This window comes from Eschrichtius robustus, chromosome 1 (genome assembly GCF_028021215.1).
Source record: "Eschrichtius robustus isolate mEscRob2 chromosome 1, mEscRob2.pri, whole genome shotgun sequence".
NCBI classification, from domain to species: Eukaryota; Metazoa; Chordata; class Mammalia; order Artiodactyla; family Eschrichtiidae; genus Eschrichtius; species Eschrichtius robustus.
The window spans coordinates 67,480,753-67,499,557 of NC_090824.1; the positions used below are offsets into that span (position 1 = coordinate 67,480,753).

At 41.9% G+C, this 18,805-nt stretch overlaps 1 protein-coding gene across 1 annotated transcript; it reads right to left on the reverse strand.

Annotated features, from left to right (window-relative positions):
* Positions 1–429: 429 nt before the first annotated feature.
* Positions 430–13,559, reverse strand: COCH (cochlin). The gene is made up of 11 exons (XM_068534568.1): positions 13,526–13,559; positions 13,381–13,431; positions 10,821–10,977; positions 9,499–9,632; positions 8,919–8,981; positions 8,094–8,138; positions 7,848–7,995; positions 5,164–5,267; positions 4,222–4,448; positions 3,531–4,047; positions 430–635 (listed from the first exon to the last, which is right to left on the reverse strand). The coding sequence occupies exons 1-11, from the start codon at positions 13,557–13,559 to the stop codon at positions 460–462; spliced, it is 1,656 nt and encodes a 551-aa protein (XP_068390669.1). The 3' UTR covers positions 430–459.
* Between the last annotated feature and the right edge of the window lie 5,246 nt (positions 13,560–18,805).

Sequence of the window (18,805 nt, forward strand, 5' to 3'; positions counted from 1 at the left end):
ATTTGAACTAAGTTGAGCTGTTTTCTATTTGTTTCTCATTTTCCTTATATGTGATTCTCTTTCATTTTCCTTATATGTGTAATACAGAATTAGAGAAGGAATGTTGCTTTTGGTCTAAATATCAGCTGCTTTTATTGAGCTATAGAATTTGCATATGTATACATTTAATATGCATGTTAAAATAGAACTCTTAAAATTTTAATCTGCGATATCTCCTCTTTCCTGAGTTTCTAAGGTTCGTGATTATGAAGCCTCAGCAGAGTGTTTTGAACAATCGAGTCTGAGCTGTAATTAGAAGGTAGCTTTAAATGAATGCTTATTTGCTTACGTTTTTGCCATCTTTAGTATAATAGTTTTGTGTCTGATCTTAGTATGCTATATAGTATTTCGGTATTACTAGAAACAACTTATACATTATATCCCCTTGCACTTTTTCTTTCAGTTGTCAAAATGTCACCATTATTGCTGGGATTCTAAGAAATCTCTACAGATGCCTCTGATGACATCAGAAACAATTGGTTCTAATCCTGTGAACTCTCTTGTGAAGAAAGCATGCGACTCCTTTGGTTTAGAGGCCATATCTTTCAGGTCATCCAGAGGTGCCCAAGCCACACCAACAGAGAAGATGGTGATACCTACAATGGAAGTATTTTTAAGTCAATTAAAACCAAGTTCCAGCTTACGTATAAAATTGCATGTACATATTTTTCACATATTAGTACGTAGTTGCAGACAAAACTGCCTTGTAATGCCTGAAGAACTAAATCCCCTGTACCAAATGTTGGGCAGGTTTTAGCAGTAATCGTGATGAGAATGGCTAAACAGTTTGGTCAAAACCACAGGTTTTGCCATCAGTGCAATTTACCACCTTAACATTTGATAAAGTTCAACATCCATTCATGATAGTACACAGTAAGCTAGAAAGAGAAGGAAGCTTTCTTAACCTGATAATATCTACAGACAAATAAGAACAAACCCTACAGCAAACATGCTTAGTGAAATGGTGAAAACTTCTCCAAGTTTGGCATGAGAAAGGACCGCCTGCTCTCATTACAATTAATTGTTATACTGGAGTCATAGCCAGTATAATAAAGCAAGAAAGAATGACACTAGAAGATGGGATATATAAATGATAAAAGCTTTCTAAGGTTCTTGCCTTGTCTGGGGAATGGTGACGAGTCCTCTGTGAATGATAACTTTCTCCCATTTCAATATGTGTTGCATTAGCAAATTGGCCAATAGTAAGAAACTGACAGGGACTTCTCTGGTGGCGCAGTAGTTAAGACTCTGCCTGCCAATGCAGGGGACACGGGTTCAAGCCCTGGTCTGGGAAGACCCCACATGCTGTGGAGCAACTAAGCCTGTGTGCCACAGCTACTGAGCCTGTGCTCTAGAACCCGCAAGCCACAACTGCTGAGGCCCACGTGCCTAGAGCCCATGCTCCGCAACAAGAGAAGCCACTGCAGTGAGAAGCCCACGCACTCTGCAGCATAGAGTAGCCCCTGCTCGCAGCAACTAGAGAAAGCCCACACACAGCAGTGAAGACCCAATGTGGCCAAAAATAGTTATTAAAAAAAAAAAAATTGACAGTCTTTAATCCCAAAGCAAAAGTTTTCTGATGATGAAAACAGCCAGGGACTTTCCTGGCAGTCCAGTGGTTAAGACTCCATGCTTCCACTGCAGGGGGCTTGGGTTTGATTTCTGGTTGGGGAACTAAGATCCTGCATGCTACATAGCACAGCCAAAATAACAAAAATAGCCAAAAAGAAATGTCTATGAAGTGTAGACTACCATCTATCTACTGGAGGAAATCCCCCATAAAATTTTGAGAGTTTCTGAAATAGTTACTCCCTTCTATCCAGCTTCATCACCCTTCTAGTGGTATACAGTGATCAGAGTTGTGAATACTTAAGACATAAATAAAGCAGGTTTTGATGATGTAAAAGCTACTTGAAACAATTACTGATTTATCATCACCAGCTAATCCTCCCCTCTCCCTGGCGAAAGAAGTCAAAAAAATTTCTCCCCTTCAGTTTTCTTCACTTTTAATTCTACATTCAAGCTCAGATTGTCTAGCTCAGGCCCAGTATATAATTAGTTAGAAAACCAAAACAGCTGTGCCCTAGCCCTGAACACCTATCCATCTTCTGGCTTTTGTTAACTTTCACTTTGCTATCACTAAAGGATAACTTTCATGAAAATAGTGCGGCCCAACCTCCTGAAGTTCAATTAATCACATAGGGAGAATATATTTGAATTTATTTAGTTCACTTTATGTAGCCTGAATCCAATCCTGTTAACCATAAATGCAGTAAGCTACACTTTTAAGGAGTATGATAGCAAAAAGGTCTTCAACATAAGTTAGTTGAAGAATACATTAAGACAGATGTATAAAAATAAGCCATTGTGTATATATAGCTTAAATTGCATGTATCCATTCTCTATTCTTAATAAAAACAGTATTCCATCAATACCTATAAAAGTACACAAGTGCATTAGCAGAGGTGCTAATAAATGTATAAAAGGAAAAGTCATTAGGAATTAAATAGGGAAAAGAAAGTATAGAGGAGTATAGAAAAATGTAAGGCTGTTCATTCCCCCGCTCCCAAGTTAGCATTTTTGTTTTTTAAATATTATTGGACTCCCAATCACTCCGTTTTTATCCCAGGAAAGGGAACCTCAGCTTTTTCTTGGCCTGTTGATCTCAGCAACACACATGCTAATGTCTTCAGGAACTAGTGGCCTTTGCCAAAGGTAATATTAAGGTTGGGGTAAGAGAAAGAACCTTTTTATACCCTTTTATAAGTGTTTCATTATCTCAAGGGGGAAAAAAGACACAAAAGGAAATTAAGTGGAATAGGGTTAAAGTCTTAATTGGTGATCTTAGAAAACTCATGCCAGATTGAAAACTACTAAAAAAAAAAAAGGATAAATTATCAAATAGCAGATTCATAGTAAGTTATGATAAACTGTAATTGTGGGGTTATATATTCCAAGTGTGAGCCAAACATGAACACCTGTAACATATTTCCTTGACCTATGACATAGTTCTCAATGGCAATTCTCCCCAAAACGCAGTGGTTAGGTAAGGATTCAGCCAGACTTGCCTGGGTTTTGTTTTGGGTTTTTTTAGAGGATTACAAACTCTTTATTTTTTTACTTTTTTGGCCACATCACACAGCATGGGGGATCTTAGCTCCCCGACCAGGGATCGAACCTACGCCCCCTGCAGTGGAAGCGCAGAGCCTTAACCACTGGCCTACCAGGGAAGTCCCTGCCTGGATTTTAATACTGGCCTCACCACTTACTGGTGTGTGATTTGGGGAAGTTTGTTTCCTTATCTGTAGAACGAGATTTAGTAGGGCTGCTTTGACAATTAAATCAGTTAATATTGGGTAAAACTCTTAGAACAACGACTGCCATCCTGTAGATGTTTGTTCGATCAAACAAACACTTAAGTTTATATTTACTCCTAAAATTCACTGAACCTCTCCCCAGTTCCCTTCCCAGACAAAGGACAAGGACCTTACCTGCATCATGTGCAGCAGCAGCAGGCCCTCGAACATCATCATAGGACTGCCCATCTGTGACAACTACCAGGAAGTTCTTGTTGGGACTGTCCCTCATGGGACCAAACACATTTCTAACAGTAAAGGAAATGGCATCACCAGTAGCTGTCCCACCACTCATATAGCGGATGTTTCTGATAACGGCTAGGACATTCTCTTTGGTGCTATAGTCAGTGAAACTGAATTCTGTGCGCTGATCGTAGGTGAACTGTACGGCAGCTATCTTGGCACCAATGTCTGAGATTTCAAAAGTCTTAGCTATGTTGGAAACAAATTCAAGCATGAGGCGGAAATTACTTTCTCCAATACTACTGGAGCCATCAACTAGAAAGGCGATGTTCACTGAGTTATAACAGGTCTTGCTGCACATCATTTGCTCATGAGTGCAGAGCTTCTGTACCAGAGGTTTTACGTGTTTTGTGGTGCCAAACCAATTGGGCATGTGGTAAGAGAAGAAGCCATTATTCCGACAGACAGCCTAATGGGAGAGACACATAAAAGATAACCAAAGGAATCAAAAGTTGTTTCTTTAAAATTAGGAAACATTAAATCTTGAATCTTCAAAGTTAATCCAGATATGGGCCAGTCAGCACTACGCCTAGAGGTCCAAAACTGAATCACTACTATAACAAGACACCTCTCAACTACTTACCTTGTCAACAAATGCAACATCCTGAACCATTCCCAGTTCCTCAGGGATAGGCTTAGCCACAGAAACTATAAATACATTGACACCAAACTCTCTGGCCACAATGCCTGCTTCCTCGATGTCATCAGAAGGCCAGCCATCAATAAATACCACCACCACTTTGGGAATCCCTTTTCTGACTCCAGTGTCTTCTGTGAAGAATTTCTGGGCGGTGTGCTTCAAGGCTTTTCCTAGGTTTGAAAAAGAAGCAAACTGGAACGGCACCACTGCTCAAAATGACACTTCTTTTTCCCTGTACGAACTTGATGCCTCCAAGTTTAAGAATTTAACTTATGTAGAACTCAGTTCTTTAACATATGCATCAGATGGGAAAGTTTAATTATCCATCATGCCTATTTTTTGTCTTCACAACCCACATTTCTTCCCCCATCACCTGCCTCCCAGAGCATTACATTTCCTTTCCTTACATCAATCACCAGTCAGAAACATAAACCTGACTCCCACTTCTGTACTTGTGCTCTCTATCTAGCTCCTTAGTGACTGATGAGTACCTCTACGGACTCAGAACAAGAAGTCTCCCCGCAGAAGGTCCAGCATTCTATTCTAGTTCTTTCTGTCACATCTGCGTTCATTAGATGAGTCTGTTGATCTCTGCTTCTTTTAAATATTCTAAACAGGTACTTCTCTAAAGTGACATCTGCCCTACCTGAGGATTATAAGTCACAATATCTTATATTTTTTTTAAATGAGCAATACCAATAAACCCTTTGGTACATTTTCCATTATAAATTAAATATCTCAGATATCAAGTGCAGACCTAACCAAGATCAGTGCCAGGAAGAAGAGTTTCACTTCTGCTTATATAAAATAGCATAATACCGTCTTACATGTCTGATCATTCATAACCCTCTCTGTGTTACATCCCAGATGCCAAAGTCTACTTACCTGTATTGGAATTACCCCCTCTGAAACCTACTTCCTTTATGGCAAACAAAACATCTTTGGCTGATGTAAAGTTTTTCAAGTAAAATTCTACTTGGGGATGTTCACTAGGCAAAAAAGGGAAAAAATGTTATCCAGGGAGAATTGGAAATGTAAAACAAACAAGCAACATTATATACCTTAAAAAAAAGTCTTTAAATTGGACAATGCCTAAGTTTCTTAATTCCACAGCATACAGCCAACTAGGGTATATTGCATCCTTACTTGAATTTTTAGGGTTCTTTCAAAAAATGTAACAAAAACAATTGCTACCTTGAGGGTTTATTGTATTCTGGGTAATATACTAAATACATACTACATGTATAATCTCATTTCATCATAACTGTACAAGGTAGGAATTATTATCCCTATTACATAAATGGAGGCCCAGAACACTTAGGTAATTTACCCAACAAAACATAACCACATTTTAAATTCAGGTTTGTCTGGCTCCTAAACTATGTGAAGCACCTGAAACCAGGTGGCTCAGGGCACTGGGCTTAATGGAAATCTGCAGAGTTGGGCACCAGATAGTAGGAACATAGGTGGGTGTGAGTCTAGGTCTGCTCCAGTGGGAGACCTTGGAAGCCGTGAATAGTCTGGGTCTAATAACCCAGGTCTCTGGTCAGAAGAGGCAATTTCAGTGACACTAAGGCCAACATTTTTAAAATGAGAAAACTTACAAGCAAACAAATTATAAAGTATTATAATATTGAATTTTTCTTATGATAAATGATATTGACAGTTGCTAGTCTTACAATTATGTGTATTTTAATAGATTTGGGATTTTTCATATTTAATAGTAAAAGAATTTCAGCTTTTATAACTTTGTGTTCATTAGCGACCATGTTGAGTGAAAACAATTACTTAAAGCACAATTTGTTGTGTTTAAAACTTTTAGATAAGTCAAAATTTCATCAGTGCAAAATTTTAAGATCTTAGCATTATCAATTGCCATTAAGTCAAGATTTCTGAAGGAAATAGCACTCATTGTATTTCTGCATACCTGGTGGCATGATTTCTGTATACTTGGTGTAATGGTTGGGTCACAAAATCAGTTTTCATGAGTCGATAACCTTTTTATTTTTATGGTCACTTTTCAACTATCCAAATTATTATTTATGAGATTTAGTCTTATTTTTGCATCCTTAATGAGACATTCTCTTATTCTACTTAAATATAAACCCTTGACATAGTTTATCTATTCTAATGTTCTTCCTAAAATAGAAAAATCATAAATCAGGAAGTTTATAAAGAAGCTAGTCTTTGTATGCGTCTACAAAGTAGTGTAGCTTTCCTCTTGAAAAAGAGTTAGGTAAAAACAGCAAAGAAAAAATATTAGAAGAAAAATATTGAGGGGAATTTGCCCTATGAGATGTTAAAATATACACTAAAGCTTCAATAATCAAAGCATTGTAGAAAAGATGTTAGAATTAGCATATGGATCAAAGAAATATTTGTCTAAAGTTATAAATTGATATCACAAATGAATGGAATAAGAAGCTCATTTTTTTTAAGATATGGGACAATGGTTAAATTATGTATAAAACAACAAAAAGATTCTTACACCAAAAAAAATTCTAAGAACCAATTGTAAAAAAACAAGATAAGAACAAATGAAATATAAATATTTGTAATACTACTTGTGACACCCTTACACACAGCTGATAGTAGTTTAAACTGAATCAACTTTCTAGAAAGCAATTGAACTGTTTATTTCAGAAGCCTTAAAAATATCAGAACCCTCTGACCCAATCTCACTTCTGGGAATCTAGCCGAACGAATTTATCAGAGACGGCACAAGGATGACATAAGGATGTTCAGCACGGTGTAATTGTGAAAAAACAATAGAATGGTTAAATAAATCATGCTAAGGAACATTATGAAACATCATTTTTTGAAGAATATTTGTGATACTGAGCTCACAATGCCCAGTATTGTGAGCCTCGGTATTTTGATGCTCAAAATAATGAGGGATTAAAAAAAAAAAAAAGCAGGCTATAGGACATTTTTATAATCTGAGCTTTTGAAAAAGAAATACACACATATGTACCATCAAATATTTTCTTAAAATACTGAAAGGAAATACAACATTTTACATTGATTATCTCAGAGGGGTATATTTGGGAAATTTGTTTTCTTTGTGTTTTATATGTTTTTCAAGCTTTCTCTAATGAGCATATTATAATCCTAAAAGACATCAATAAATACTACTATACAATAAATAAAAGGTTAAGCTTCAGATTTCCAATCAAGGGACTATGGAAAGAGCTAAAAAGAATAACGACCGAATACGGAGGAGAAATAAACATCACTGCTTCCTCCTTCAGCGAAGAGAAATTAGGAATTGAGCAGAGCAGATGTGCAGAAGTAATCTGTACGAGCAACAAGCCTTTTAGCCTACCTTCTGGTCCTCAAATAGATAGCATATAATTCTCTAAGTCCTTTTATTCCAAAAAGGAAGCACTTATACTGCCCAGTCTGCTCAGGCAGTCTTAAATTCTGACTTTATAATTTGGGAATCCAGACTGTCCACACCTCAATTTGTTTATATTGAACTGAAATGAATGTACCTACTAAAAGGATTGATCATTTGTCATCATTCAAGACATCATTCAAGTCTCCTCCCATTTTAACAAGGTTGGTACCTGGCTTGAACAAGGCCCACGTGCGGTCCTTCTGTTCCAATTCCCAACATTAGAGCCACTTTCCCAACAAAATTCTTCTGTAGATTAAATCGGCGTTGCCCGATATTAAAACTTCCATCAATCAGAAATGCAATGTCTGCTTTACAGTCTGTGAACACCCAAACAAGTCTTTCCATTAGCAGTTTCAAGAGAAGGGAGGGAGAGAGAGAAAATGTTATATTCCCAAATGGATATCCGGACTCTTACCCTTATTGCCAGTTTTCTTCTCCGGTGTTTTCTTTAGTCGTTTACCTGAAACAAAAAAAGCACCTGGCATTAGCAAAAGGAAGACAATTCCATAGAAAGAGACCACAAGGGAAAAGCTCATGATAAGGAGTGTCATTCTTGAAAATACTTTTTAAAAAAATTAATTTCCTCATCATTTTCTGGACTAGGGAAGCAATACCCCAACAAAGAAACAAGTCAGGACTGTAGTAGACGTACATATTTAATATGCCTCCAATCCAGGACTTTGATATCCCAAACCCACAGTTGAGGTAGGATTGGAAACTCAGAGTTAGATGCTAATGTTCTTAATTTCTTTGAATTTAAAGTTGCCACAGTCTTAGAAAGGGAGATCCCTGGCTATTTCTCAAATAGACACGCACTCATTTCTTTTATTGTTTTTTTTTTTTTTTTTTTTGACCACAACAAAAGCAACAATGATTGCAATTACCAAACATGAAACACACTCATACTATGTCATAAACTCATTTCTTTTATTCATATGACAAATGGAACTAGAAGTTCATGGTACTTTTACTTAGACCAGTTTCTAGGCATAGCTTATCAAATCAGGGAGAAATGGTAGGACTTCAAGAGAATGTCTAGTAGCAGAGTTTATAAATGAAAATAAAAGAAGGATAAGGAATTTGAAATATAAAATTGAACGTTTCCCTACGCAATATACCAGTAAAGATATCTGCTTTGTGTTTCAATATTTTAAAAAAGGAAAGCTTTTATCAATAACACTTATTTATAACTTCCTAATGCTGTGCCAGGCAACTAGGAGATAGGTTCCATATTTCATACCTGTTGCTGGACGTGCTGTGGACACTGCTTGTCCTGTGGCTTCCTGGGTACCACTTTTGCCTTCTGTTAAAATAAAGAGAAGACTATTTTTTCCTCTTCCTTCCTTACCATCAAAGCATAATGAATCTAATTTAGGGTTCTATAGGATGATAAATGTAATAGAGTGATGGCAATTGCAAGAGTAATTGCTGCATGCTAGTTTCAAAGAACCAAAATGGATTCTCATGTATTGTATCGTATTTTTAAAAGATCACCATAAAATGAATTCACATTCATTCACCCGTTTTTTTGAGTTAGGGTTATTTGGTAAATGTCAGGGCATTCTGACTGCAGGCAATTCAATTTTCTATTGCCATCTTCTGACAGCAAGATAATTTTTCCCCCATTTACCCAAGTTTGGCTTGAGTGTGTCCTTAACCCTTCGGATCCCCTGACTCTAACCCACAGTTGACCCTTCCAGTCTTGATCACAAGTTTTTCCATCAGAGTCAAAGAGGTTGAGCTGAGAAAAGCAGAAAACTTTTTTGGGGGTTGGGGAGACAATATTTACACAAAAGTAAGAACACTTTAATTGTACCTACTTGTCACTGTGAAAGAAGCAGACCATCTGGAAAGCGTCTGAGACTGGATGCCATTGGCAACTACTGAGGAATAGTTTTCTCGACCTGGTAGGCTATAGATTCGTACGGGTCCCCCTGAGTTGCTGATTACCCCCCTGCAACACAAGAATAACAGCTGAGACTCTATCCACACTTTTTCAGGGGCATTTGACTGACTTATATTGCCATACTGCATCTATTATTCTGATTAATCAAGAAAATAGTTCAGGGCTTCCCTGGTGGCGCAGTGGTTGAGAATCTGCCTGCCAGTGCAGGGGACACGGGTTCGAGCTCTGGTCTGGGAAGATCCCACATGCCACGGAGCAACTGGGCCCGTAAGCCACAACTACTGAGCCTGCGCGTCTGGAGCCTGTGCTCCACAACAAGAGAGGCCGCGATAGTGAGAGGCCCACGCACCGCGATGAAGAGTGGCCCCCGCTCTCCGCAACTAGAGAAAGCCCTCGCACAGAAACGAAGACCCAACACAGCCAAAAATAAATAAATAAATAAATTAATTAATTAATTAAAAAAAAAAGAAATGAAAGGTTAAAAAAAAGAAAATAGTTCAGCAGGGAAGCCATCTAAGGATGCTGTCAACCTTTTTAAAAACTTGCTTACACAGGTACAAAATCTGCCCAGGGAAATGGTTTTGTGCTGTGAAACTTCTTAAATGTTAATAAGGACACACTTGCAGTTTCCTGTTCCTTACAGCTCAGAGGATCAGAGTTAAGAGCGCCAAACAGTTTTCTAAAATACCTTAACTACATGTCCTTGAACTTCATTTTTTAAAGAAAAGTGTCATACTGGCCATTCTCTCACAGGACAGGAGAGTGGTGATGAATATGGGCTCTGGAGGCAGACCTGGGCTTTCAGTCCCAACTCTGGCACTTGCTAACAGTTGTGGCCTTGGGCAAGATACTTGACAACTCTCTGAATTCAGTTTCCTCATCTGTAAAATGGAGTAAAATTGTACCTACCTTGTACAGCTGTAGAGTTGTCGTGGAAGTTAAAATAATGGCTGTCATACAGTAAAAACTCAGTAATATAGTACATGATTAGGAATGTTTTTAGAATCACAGGACTCTAGCTATCCAGAAATAATGCAATTTGCCTTTAGTCAGAAAGCTTCCCCTATGTAGTTGGTGACTCAAGGATATCCAGGAAAACCTTAAAAATGTGTCCATCTTCTATGGCCAAAATTGGTACCAAAAGAAAGAGAAGGTGGGAGGGAGTGTCCAGATGGCTAAAGAGAAAGGGAAATAATCACACTTGCATTTCTCTCCCCTTGGCATGTTGGAGCTTACCTGTGGACGGCGGCACCACAGATGCTTGATACAGAAGCATATACTATGTTCCCAAACACGGAGAATTCCTCCAGAGGGCAACCCCCTGGACAGAGCACATCTGCTTTTTCTTTCCTGATGTCCAGGCCTCTGGTAAAGCACGTGATAGCGATGGGAACTGAAGAGAAAGGAGAGAAGTAAAAACCATTCTTAGGACATTTAGGGAAGTGGTGGTGGGGGAACCAGAATATGAGATTGAAATTTTACTTCCCTAATTTCTTTTTTTTTTTTTAATTAATTATTTATTTATTTATGGCTGTGTTGGGTCTTCGTTTCTGTGCAAGGGGTTTCTCTAGTTGCGGCAAGTGGGGGCCACTCTTCATCGCAATGCACGGGCCTCTCACTATCGCGGCCTCTCTTGTTGCGGAGCACAGGCTCCAGATGCGCAGGCTCAGTAATTGTGGCTCACGGGCCCAGTTGCTCCGTGGCACGTGGGATCTACCCAGACCAGGGCTCGAACCTGTGTCCCCTGCATTGGCAGGCAGATTCTCAACCACTGCGCCACCAGGGAAGCCCTGCTTCCCTAATTTCTACATTTCTTTTTAAGAATATTGATGTAGGTACTGTTCCACACCATTCCAGATTTTAGCAAGCCAAAAATCAATTTTCCAATTTAATCTAGTTCTCAGACACTGTAAAGTCTAATGGGAGAATTTAAGTTCTTATCAGTTTGGAGATACATAATTGGAAATATATCAGAATTAGAAAATAACATTAGTCATTGACCATTTATTAATTCATTCTAGAAATATAAGAACCTCAACTCTGATTACAACTGTGTACATAGTTGCCTGAGGTGAAGATATTAAATCTGGGTTGAACCTCTGAGGAACAATTTTATAGACACATGCACAAATCTAAGTCATCCGTTGCTTCTGAGGGCCATTTATATCAGTTTTCTTCAAATGCAGTGCATAAAAATTATATTTTAATTTAAGCAAACCAGTAAAAAGATGTTTCACTTTACAGAACGTCATTTAGCACAATCATTCATTTTTCAGCTGAAGTAATTAAAGCCATGGGGTTATTTTGCCCAAGGTCACACAGCCCAAGGAAAATTCTGCAACTCCTGCAGGACAGGAAACAGAGAAGTTAGTCCGTTCAGAATGGATCATTTTGATCTGAATTGAACCTGCTTATTTCTGCTCCAGATCTGTCCAGAGAGATATATCAGGCAGTGAATGCAGTTTTAGAAAGCACTGTTAATACTCTCAAGTTTTACATGGTCAACCCGACTAATAATCATAGTTTTTACTACAAAAGATGTTAGAGACAAGCCCTTGGCAACATGTAACAAGATAACTTAATACAACATATTAATTCATCAATTTACTGTGACTATTAAATTGAGGATGTTATTAAATACTATTTTCCAAACACTGGAAATTATGGTTATCCAAACCTTTTTGAAACAGATGGTATCCAAACGTTTTTGAAACAGATGTTAATCATTAAAAAAAATTTTTTTTTCTTTTTCCAAGACAGTAGTGCTGTCTGGTCATACTGCCCCACTGAGAAGCCTGCCTCTAGCAAGGACCCTCTTCTAAGAGCACTCTGTGCCCAGCTGTGCCCTGGACTGTACACCTCCATGGAAAGGAAGGCAGGACGCCATGGAAGGTACAGTGCTGATTCCTTAGCTCTGAAACACTCTAGATTGCTGGGCAAGTTAAAATCCTTACCAAGAACAGTAACCTCGTACCTAGGAGTTTCATACCTGTTAGCAAGCAGCCTTAATTTTCCTCCCATTTTCGAGGCACCAGAGCCTCTGCCTTTAGCTGCCAACACTGACTTTAGTGTTTGTGTGAGGGGGCACTGAATACAGCCCTCTGCAATACTTACCTTCCTTTCTCCTTTCAAGAAAAATAAAGGATAGATTTTGAAAAAGAGTTTGCTTTTTACGTTGTATAAAACACACCGAGCCACACACCCTGACTCGGACTTCTATGTGTGGAACACACTCTTTTTTAGACTCTCTCGAATATGAAATGGGCCCGTAAATTTTGCTTTTTTTTTTGTTTTTAATAGGAGTCAAACAAGATGGGACAACGACGTAAGCCTCTTTCACTCCCGAAACCTCTCTCTGTCTCTCTGACAGTCTGAAGGCCTCTCCCTGACCCCAAACTCCGCGGAACACCCGAGACTACGGCGCTCCTCGGTGGGGCTCAACGAACACCCCCAGCCTTGACCTTCTGCTGCCGCTGCTCGGCTTGCTGGGGGGAGAGGAAGCTCCGGGGTTGTGGGTGTGGATGGGGGGAGGCTTCCTTCTCCGCACCTTGTGAAGAACGTCCCCATCGGACCCCAGGATTCCCTTCCAGAGGGAGAAATGGGTAAGCCGGAGTAGATGGGCTGTAGGTATGAATGGGGTGCGCCAGGCAGCAGTTCCAACCTTCGCACCCTTCTAGCTCCGGCCCCCGGCCAAGGCCCAGGGGCTCCATCTGGGTGCGTTCCTACGCGCTGGCCCGCAGCCCCTCGCACCCCCCGGAGAGAGCCCCGCTCCCGGACCCGGGAACCCGCAACTCACCGGCTCCCTCGCTGCCCGCAGGCTCTGGCAGCAGCAGCAGCAGACAGACACCTGCGAAGAGAGGACAGCGCGAGGGCTGGTTCCAGCCTCCACCTCCACCTTGCTTGGTGCGAGGGCAAGAGGGCGGTGAGGGCCGCCTACCCACCAAGGCAGAGAACCGGGATCCAGGCTGCAGACATGGTAGTCTAGGGGCTGCTCGGACCTGGAAAAGAGGGAGAATGCAAGGGAGGCTCCCCGAGAACGGAGACCCCTACGTCCCCACCACACCGCGCCCGCCCCCCGCCCCCTCAGGGATCCCGCACCCCTCGGAAACCCAGGGGAGGCCCAGGAGAGGAGGAGACCGAAGAGGCCGCTGCCCGGGAGCTCGTGCCACTCTCAAGCTGGAGGTGACGCTCCGGCTGCAAATCGAGCCAAACTCAGAGTCGAGGTGCAACCCCGGACCAGGAGGAGGGTGCACTCTGAAGACAGACAGACAAGCTGGGAGCGACAAAGGGAAGACACGAACAGGCAGGCGTCAGGGACCCGCACGCCCGCGCCGGACGCCGGGGGCTCTGCACCTGAGTCGGGTCCGCCAGGCTGCGCCCGAGTGCGGAAAGCGCGGCTCCCACGGCCGCTATAAAGGCTGGGCCGCGCGCATGAGCACTGCGCGGGGGGCGCGCGGAGAGGGGGCTGGGAGCTGGTCCCCCGGGACCGGGCGGCGGCCGTCCAACTCCGCCCTCACCCCCTCTCCGTCCCGGTGTGAGGCCGCGCCGAGGTGCCACCCCGCGGCGCGGGACTCGGCCACCTGGATGCCGCGTCCGTCCCTGGGGGAAGCGCGAAGGCCCGGCGGAGGGCCGGAGACCTCGCCGGCCCCGGCGTCAGGGGAGCCGGGACGAGTGTGGGGCGGCGGCGGGAGCGCGCGGGGAGGTTGCCCGACGTGCGGCGACCGGGCGGGGCTGCCCGAGGGAGCCGGCCTCACCCGGGCTGGGGAGTGGTGGTTCCCCGCGCACAGTCCCCGCGGCGCCGGGAACGCGGGGCCCCGGAGAGCTACCAGGTACACGCGGCCTCAGAACAAACTTCCCAAATCTGTGCTCCCGTTGAAACAAAGTTCGTACTTCTGAAGTCACGCCAACCTGGGTTGGATAAACGCATGCCCTGTATTTGTTAGAAACCCCATCAACGGACTGGTTTTTCTTCGGATTTTAGGGATCCAGCCTTCCGACTTTGTTCCTGCCACGGTCGGATTTTCCCCGGGGGCTCCATTTACTGTCATGGGTAGGGCCACGCTTGGGAGGTGGCCCGGACCCTTCCTTACATTTGCCTTTTCTTCTTTTCTAGATCAGGAAGGATTTATGACTGCCTTTCCAAACTCCCAGACCTGGTGTCTGTTGGGATTGCACAGATCTCAGATTTGGTAATGTGCTCTTCCACCCCTCTCTTTCTCTCTCATCCTGGTAACTTTTCACAAGAGGGAACGGGAGAAAGCAGAATTCACGGGGAGTGTAAAGTGACACAGGACCTGCAAGGCAGCTGAGGAACCACCCCCAGACGCAGGAGAGGGGGCACGATTTCGTTTTTTAAAAGTTTTATTTAGTCCAAAGAATAGGATTTTAGTTAGGTCTAAAGAATAACCAATAATTTATATACCATAAAATCCATCCCTTTTCAGTGATTTCCACGATTTTTAGTTAGTATACAGAGTTACGCAGCCATCACCACAATCCAATTTTAGGACACTTCCAGCACCCCTAAAAGGATCCCTTCTGGCCATTGGCAGCCAATCCCTTATCCCGCCCTCAGCCCTAGGCAACACCAATGTACTTCCCGTCTCTAAAGATTTGTTTTTTATGGATATTTCATATAAATGGAATGATACAATATGTGGCTTCTTTTACTGAGCATAATGTTTTTAAGTTTCATTCATGTTGTAACATGAATGAGTTCTTCCTTCCTTTTTATTGCTGAATAGTATTCCTATACGTTTTATGTTAGGAAGGAAACACACCACCACCACCTGGAAGCCAAATATGGTAGTGGTTTTACAACTATCCTTTCAATCTGGAATGAGTCAGTATTGCACCAGGCAGCTGGGGGGGGGGGGGCGGCGGTGTTGATTTCATTCCCTTTACTATCTGAATGTCTTTTGGAGAGAAAGAGACTGAATAACATTTGTGGACCAGGAAGTTTTTTTTTTTTAAATTAATTAATTAATTAATTTATTTATTTTTGGCCGTGTTGGGTCTTCGTTTCTGTGCGAGGGCTTTCTCCAGTTGCGGCGAGCGGGGACCACTCTTCATCGCGGTGCGCGGGCCTCTTACTGTCGCGGCCTCTCCCGTTGCGGAGCACAAGCTCCAGACGCGCACGCTCAGTAGTTGTGGCTTACGGGCCCAGTTGCTCCGTGGCATGTGGGATCTTCCCAGACCAGAGCTTGAACCCGTGTCCCCTGCACTGGCAGGCAGATTCTTAACCACTGCGCCACCAGGGAAGCCCGATCAGGAAGTTTTTGATTCTTATTTTCATGGCTGCCTTAAAGATTTAATCCCTCTCATGGTAGAGAGAGTTGCCCTTTTCTTAGAAACCCAGCAATCTAGCCACCACCCCTGATATTTTCCTTGGGAGAAATGTTAAGCCTTCAGGACCATTAAAGCTGTCTTTATCATTATTGTTTGTTGCGTGTCCTCAGTCAGGTTTGGATAACCTCCTCCAATTAGGCTGGGCAAATTGTAGTGATGCTATCTAATTAGGGAGAGTTCACCTCCTGGAAAAAGGCTAGCACTCCACAGCTCAACCCAAATGGCTAAAACGTGCTGCTCTGCAGAACTCCCACAAAGCTCAGCCCTCCTGTGATGTAATTTCACCAGCCATTTTAGCAGAGTCAGAACTATGCAGCTATTTCCATCATCAACCCTGAGTCTGTGACTATTAAAAAATAAAGGAAATACCTCATTGAGTTTCATTGGTTGTTTACCCAAAGATGCAGTTTAATTATTTTGTTTTGAAACATTTAAGAGAAGTTAGTCTTTATTTTTCTATTTTGAAAGGCCAACCATGGAGAGTGGGGATGAGATTTCTCATTCTCAGTTTGTACCTCAGGCTCACCATAGTATATTGAGAAAAAAAATATCTGGACTTAAGAGGTAGTTGCTTCTGCTGTGGAAACATCTGAAGAAGAGACGGAAAGTCAAATAAATCTGCGTATGATTGACTTAAAAAGACAAATTGTTAAAATTATAGTTTTGTATTCAATTAGATAACATTTCAGGGTATTGTACTTCTAGGATGCCTAGTTAGTTTATCCTGCTTTAATTAAGAGTATTTGATATTCAAATTTTAGACTAACTCTCTGTAGAGCGGTGGATTCCTAACTGGGCTGCACAATGGAATCACCTGGGGAGCTTTAAAAAGTACTGAAGCCTGAGTCCCACCCCAGAGATTCTAATGTAATTGGTCTGGGTCAGGGCCAGGGCATTAGGATTTTTTAAAGCTCTCCAGGTGATCCTAATATACTGCCCAGAGGGCCTAATACTTAGGTCAATGTTAGAGGTTAAACGAATAATTCTAATTTTTCATTATCTTTTCATTAAAATTCCACCTTAAATGTGCCTACTGTGTTCCCCTGTTAAAACATGGAAGCATCTTCTGGCCTGATGGTTCTTTAAAAACGATCCTTAACAGAAAGGTTGGAAACTCATTTTCAAAAGCAATTTTCCCTGAGTGTAGTGTCTGATCACATTTCTAACTTTGTGCAGAATGGGCTGGCATTGGGTAGGGAGTGGGCTGCCTCTCAAACTGATACCTTAGGTGGGATCATCAGGCTTTAGGATGAGGCTGAAAAGTTTCTCAAGTATAGCCGGGTTCTCTGAGTGGACTTGGCTCATTGGTTATACGTAGATAACCTCTAGTTTATGGGTCCCCTCTCTTCTGTTTTTATCTAAGTATGAATCTGGTGTTACCCTGAAGATTTTATGTTTTTGTTGTTGGTATTTTGTTTTTATTTTTTAAAGGAATATCATTCCTGTCCCACGCCCTATACCTTTAACCTCCCCTGCAGACTGTTACTTAGCTAATGCGATGCATAGTGATTTGATTTTATTTTGGTTATGGTGATCTTAAAGTGAGTTTTTTCCCTTTTAGGAAGTGTATGTTTATCCTGCAGTATCCCATAAGTCTCTATGATTAGTTATAGAGCATAATCAGTTTGGAAACTCCTATCACCTATGTTATTTGACCCACATTGATGTTTATTTTGTATCCATTTTTACTGCTTGATTCCTTTCCATTGTTCACATGTGATACTAAGCAAGTATGTACATCTAGCCTTTCAGTTTTTGATGATTTCTAGCAATAGAATAAATGTTCACAGCCTCTGAGGAGTGAATATTAAAAAGTTGACTCAGAGATAGCCTTATGACCACGAGCAATCACTTTCTTTTTCTGGGGCTTAGTTGCCTTTCCTATAAAGTGAAGATTAGACCAAGCGATTGGAAGGGACCTCCGACTGGCTGAATTCTGTGGCTGGGCAGATGCTCCCTGGGCACATATAGCCTTCAAGAGCTGTGCTGTTTCTGGGGTTTGGAAACCTTAGGAAACACTGGCTGTGCCAACTACCTCCCAGCACTCATCCCTTCTTACGGAAGGTCTCTTGCTATTCAACTCTCACTGCTAAACCGTGGCCTGGATCATGTTGCCCCTTACTTACCAAGAAGTAATGGAGGTCACATTGCCACCGGAATGCCCTCCTAAGCGAGGAAAGCAGTGACAGGGAGCATAAATTCATTGTATAGGCCCAGCACACGTCCCATGCAAGCTCCTGAAGGTGAATGATCTTTCTCTCTTGTTCATCACTGCACCTCTAGTCCCCAGTGAAGTGTCTAGCACATAATAGGTACTCAAGAAATATTTGTTAAATGAATGAGTCAATCCCATTCTATCTTGTCATTTGCTATATTGTTTTTTTAAAAGTTAACTTTTTAAAAAAAAATTATTTATTTATTTATTAACTTACTTATGGCTGTGTTGGGTCTTCGTTTCTGTGCGAGGGCTTTCTCTAGTTGTGGCAAGCAGGGGCCACTCTTCATCGCGGTGCGCGGGCCTCTCACTATTGCGGCCTCTCTTGTTGCGGAGCACAGGCTCCAGACGCGCAGGCTCAGTAGGTGTGGCTCACGGGCCCAGTCTTTCCGCGGCATGTGGGATCCTCCCAGACCAGGGCTCAAACCCGTGTCCTCTGCATTGGCAGGCAGACTCCCAACCACTGTGCCACCAGGGAAGCCCCCTAAAAAGTTAGCTTTTGAACAGTTTTAGGTTTATAGAAACATCGATAAGATAGTAGAGTTCCCATATACCCCACACCCAGTTTCCCCTGTTAACATCTTACGTTAGTATGGCACAGTTGTCACAATCCATGAACCAATACTGACACATTTTTTAAAATAAATAAATTTATTTA

What these genes read in the sequence shown, in the direction of transcription:
- COCH (XM_068534568.1), bottom strand. Translation starts at nt 13,559, where the DNA reads ATGTCTGCAGCCTGGATCCCGGTTCTCTGCCTTG. An exon ending in TGCGGGCAGCGAGGGAGCCG is followed by an intron (nt 10,978 to 13,380) that starts GTGAGTTGCGGG and finishes CTTTCTCTTCAG; the next exon opens with TTCCCATCGCTATCACGTGC. An exon ending in CACAGCACGTCCAGCAACAG is followed by an intron (nt 8,139 to 8,918) that starts GTATGAAATATG and finishes TTTTTGTTTCAG; the next exon opens with GTAAACGACTAAAGAAAACA.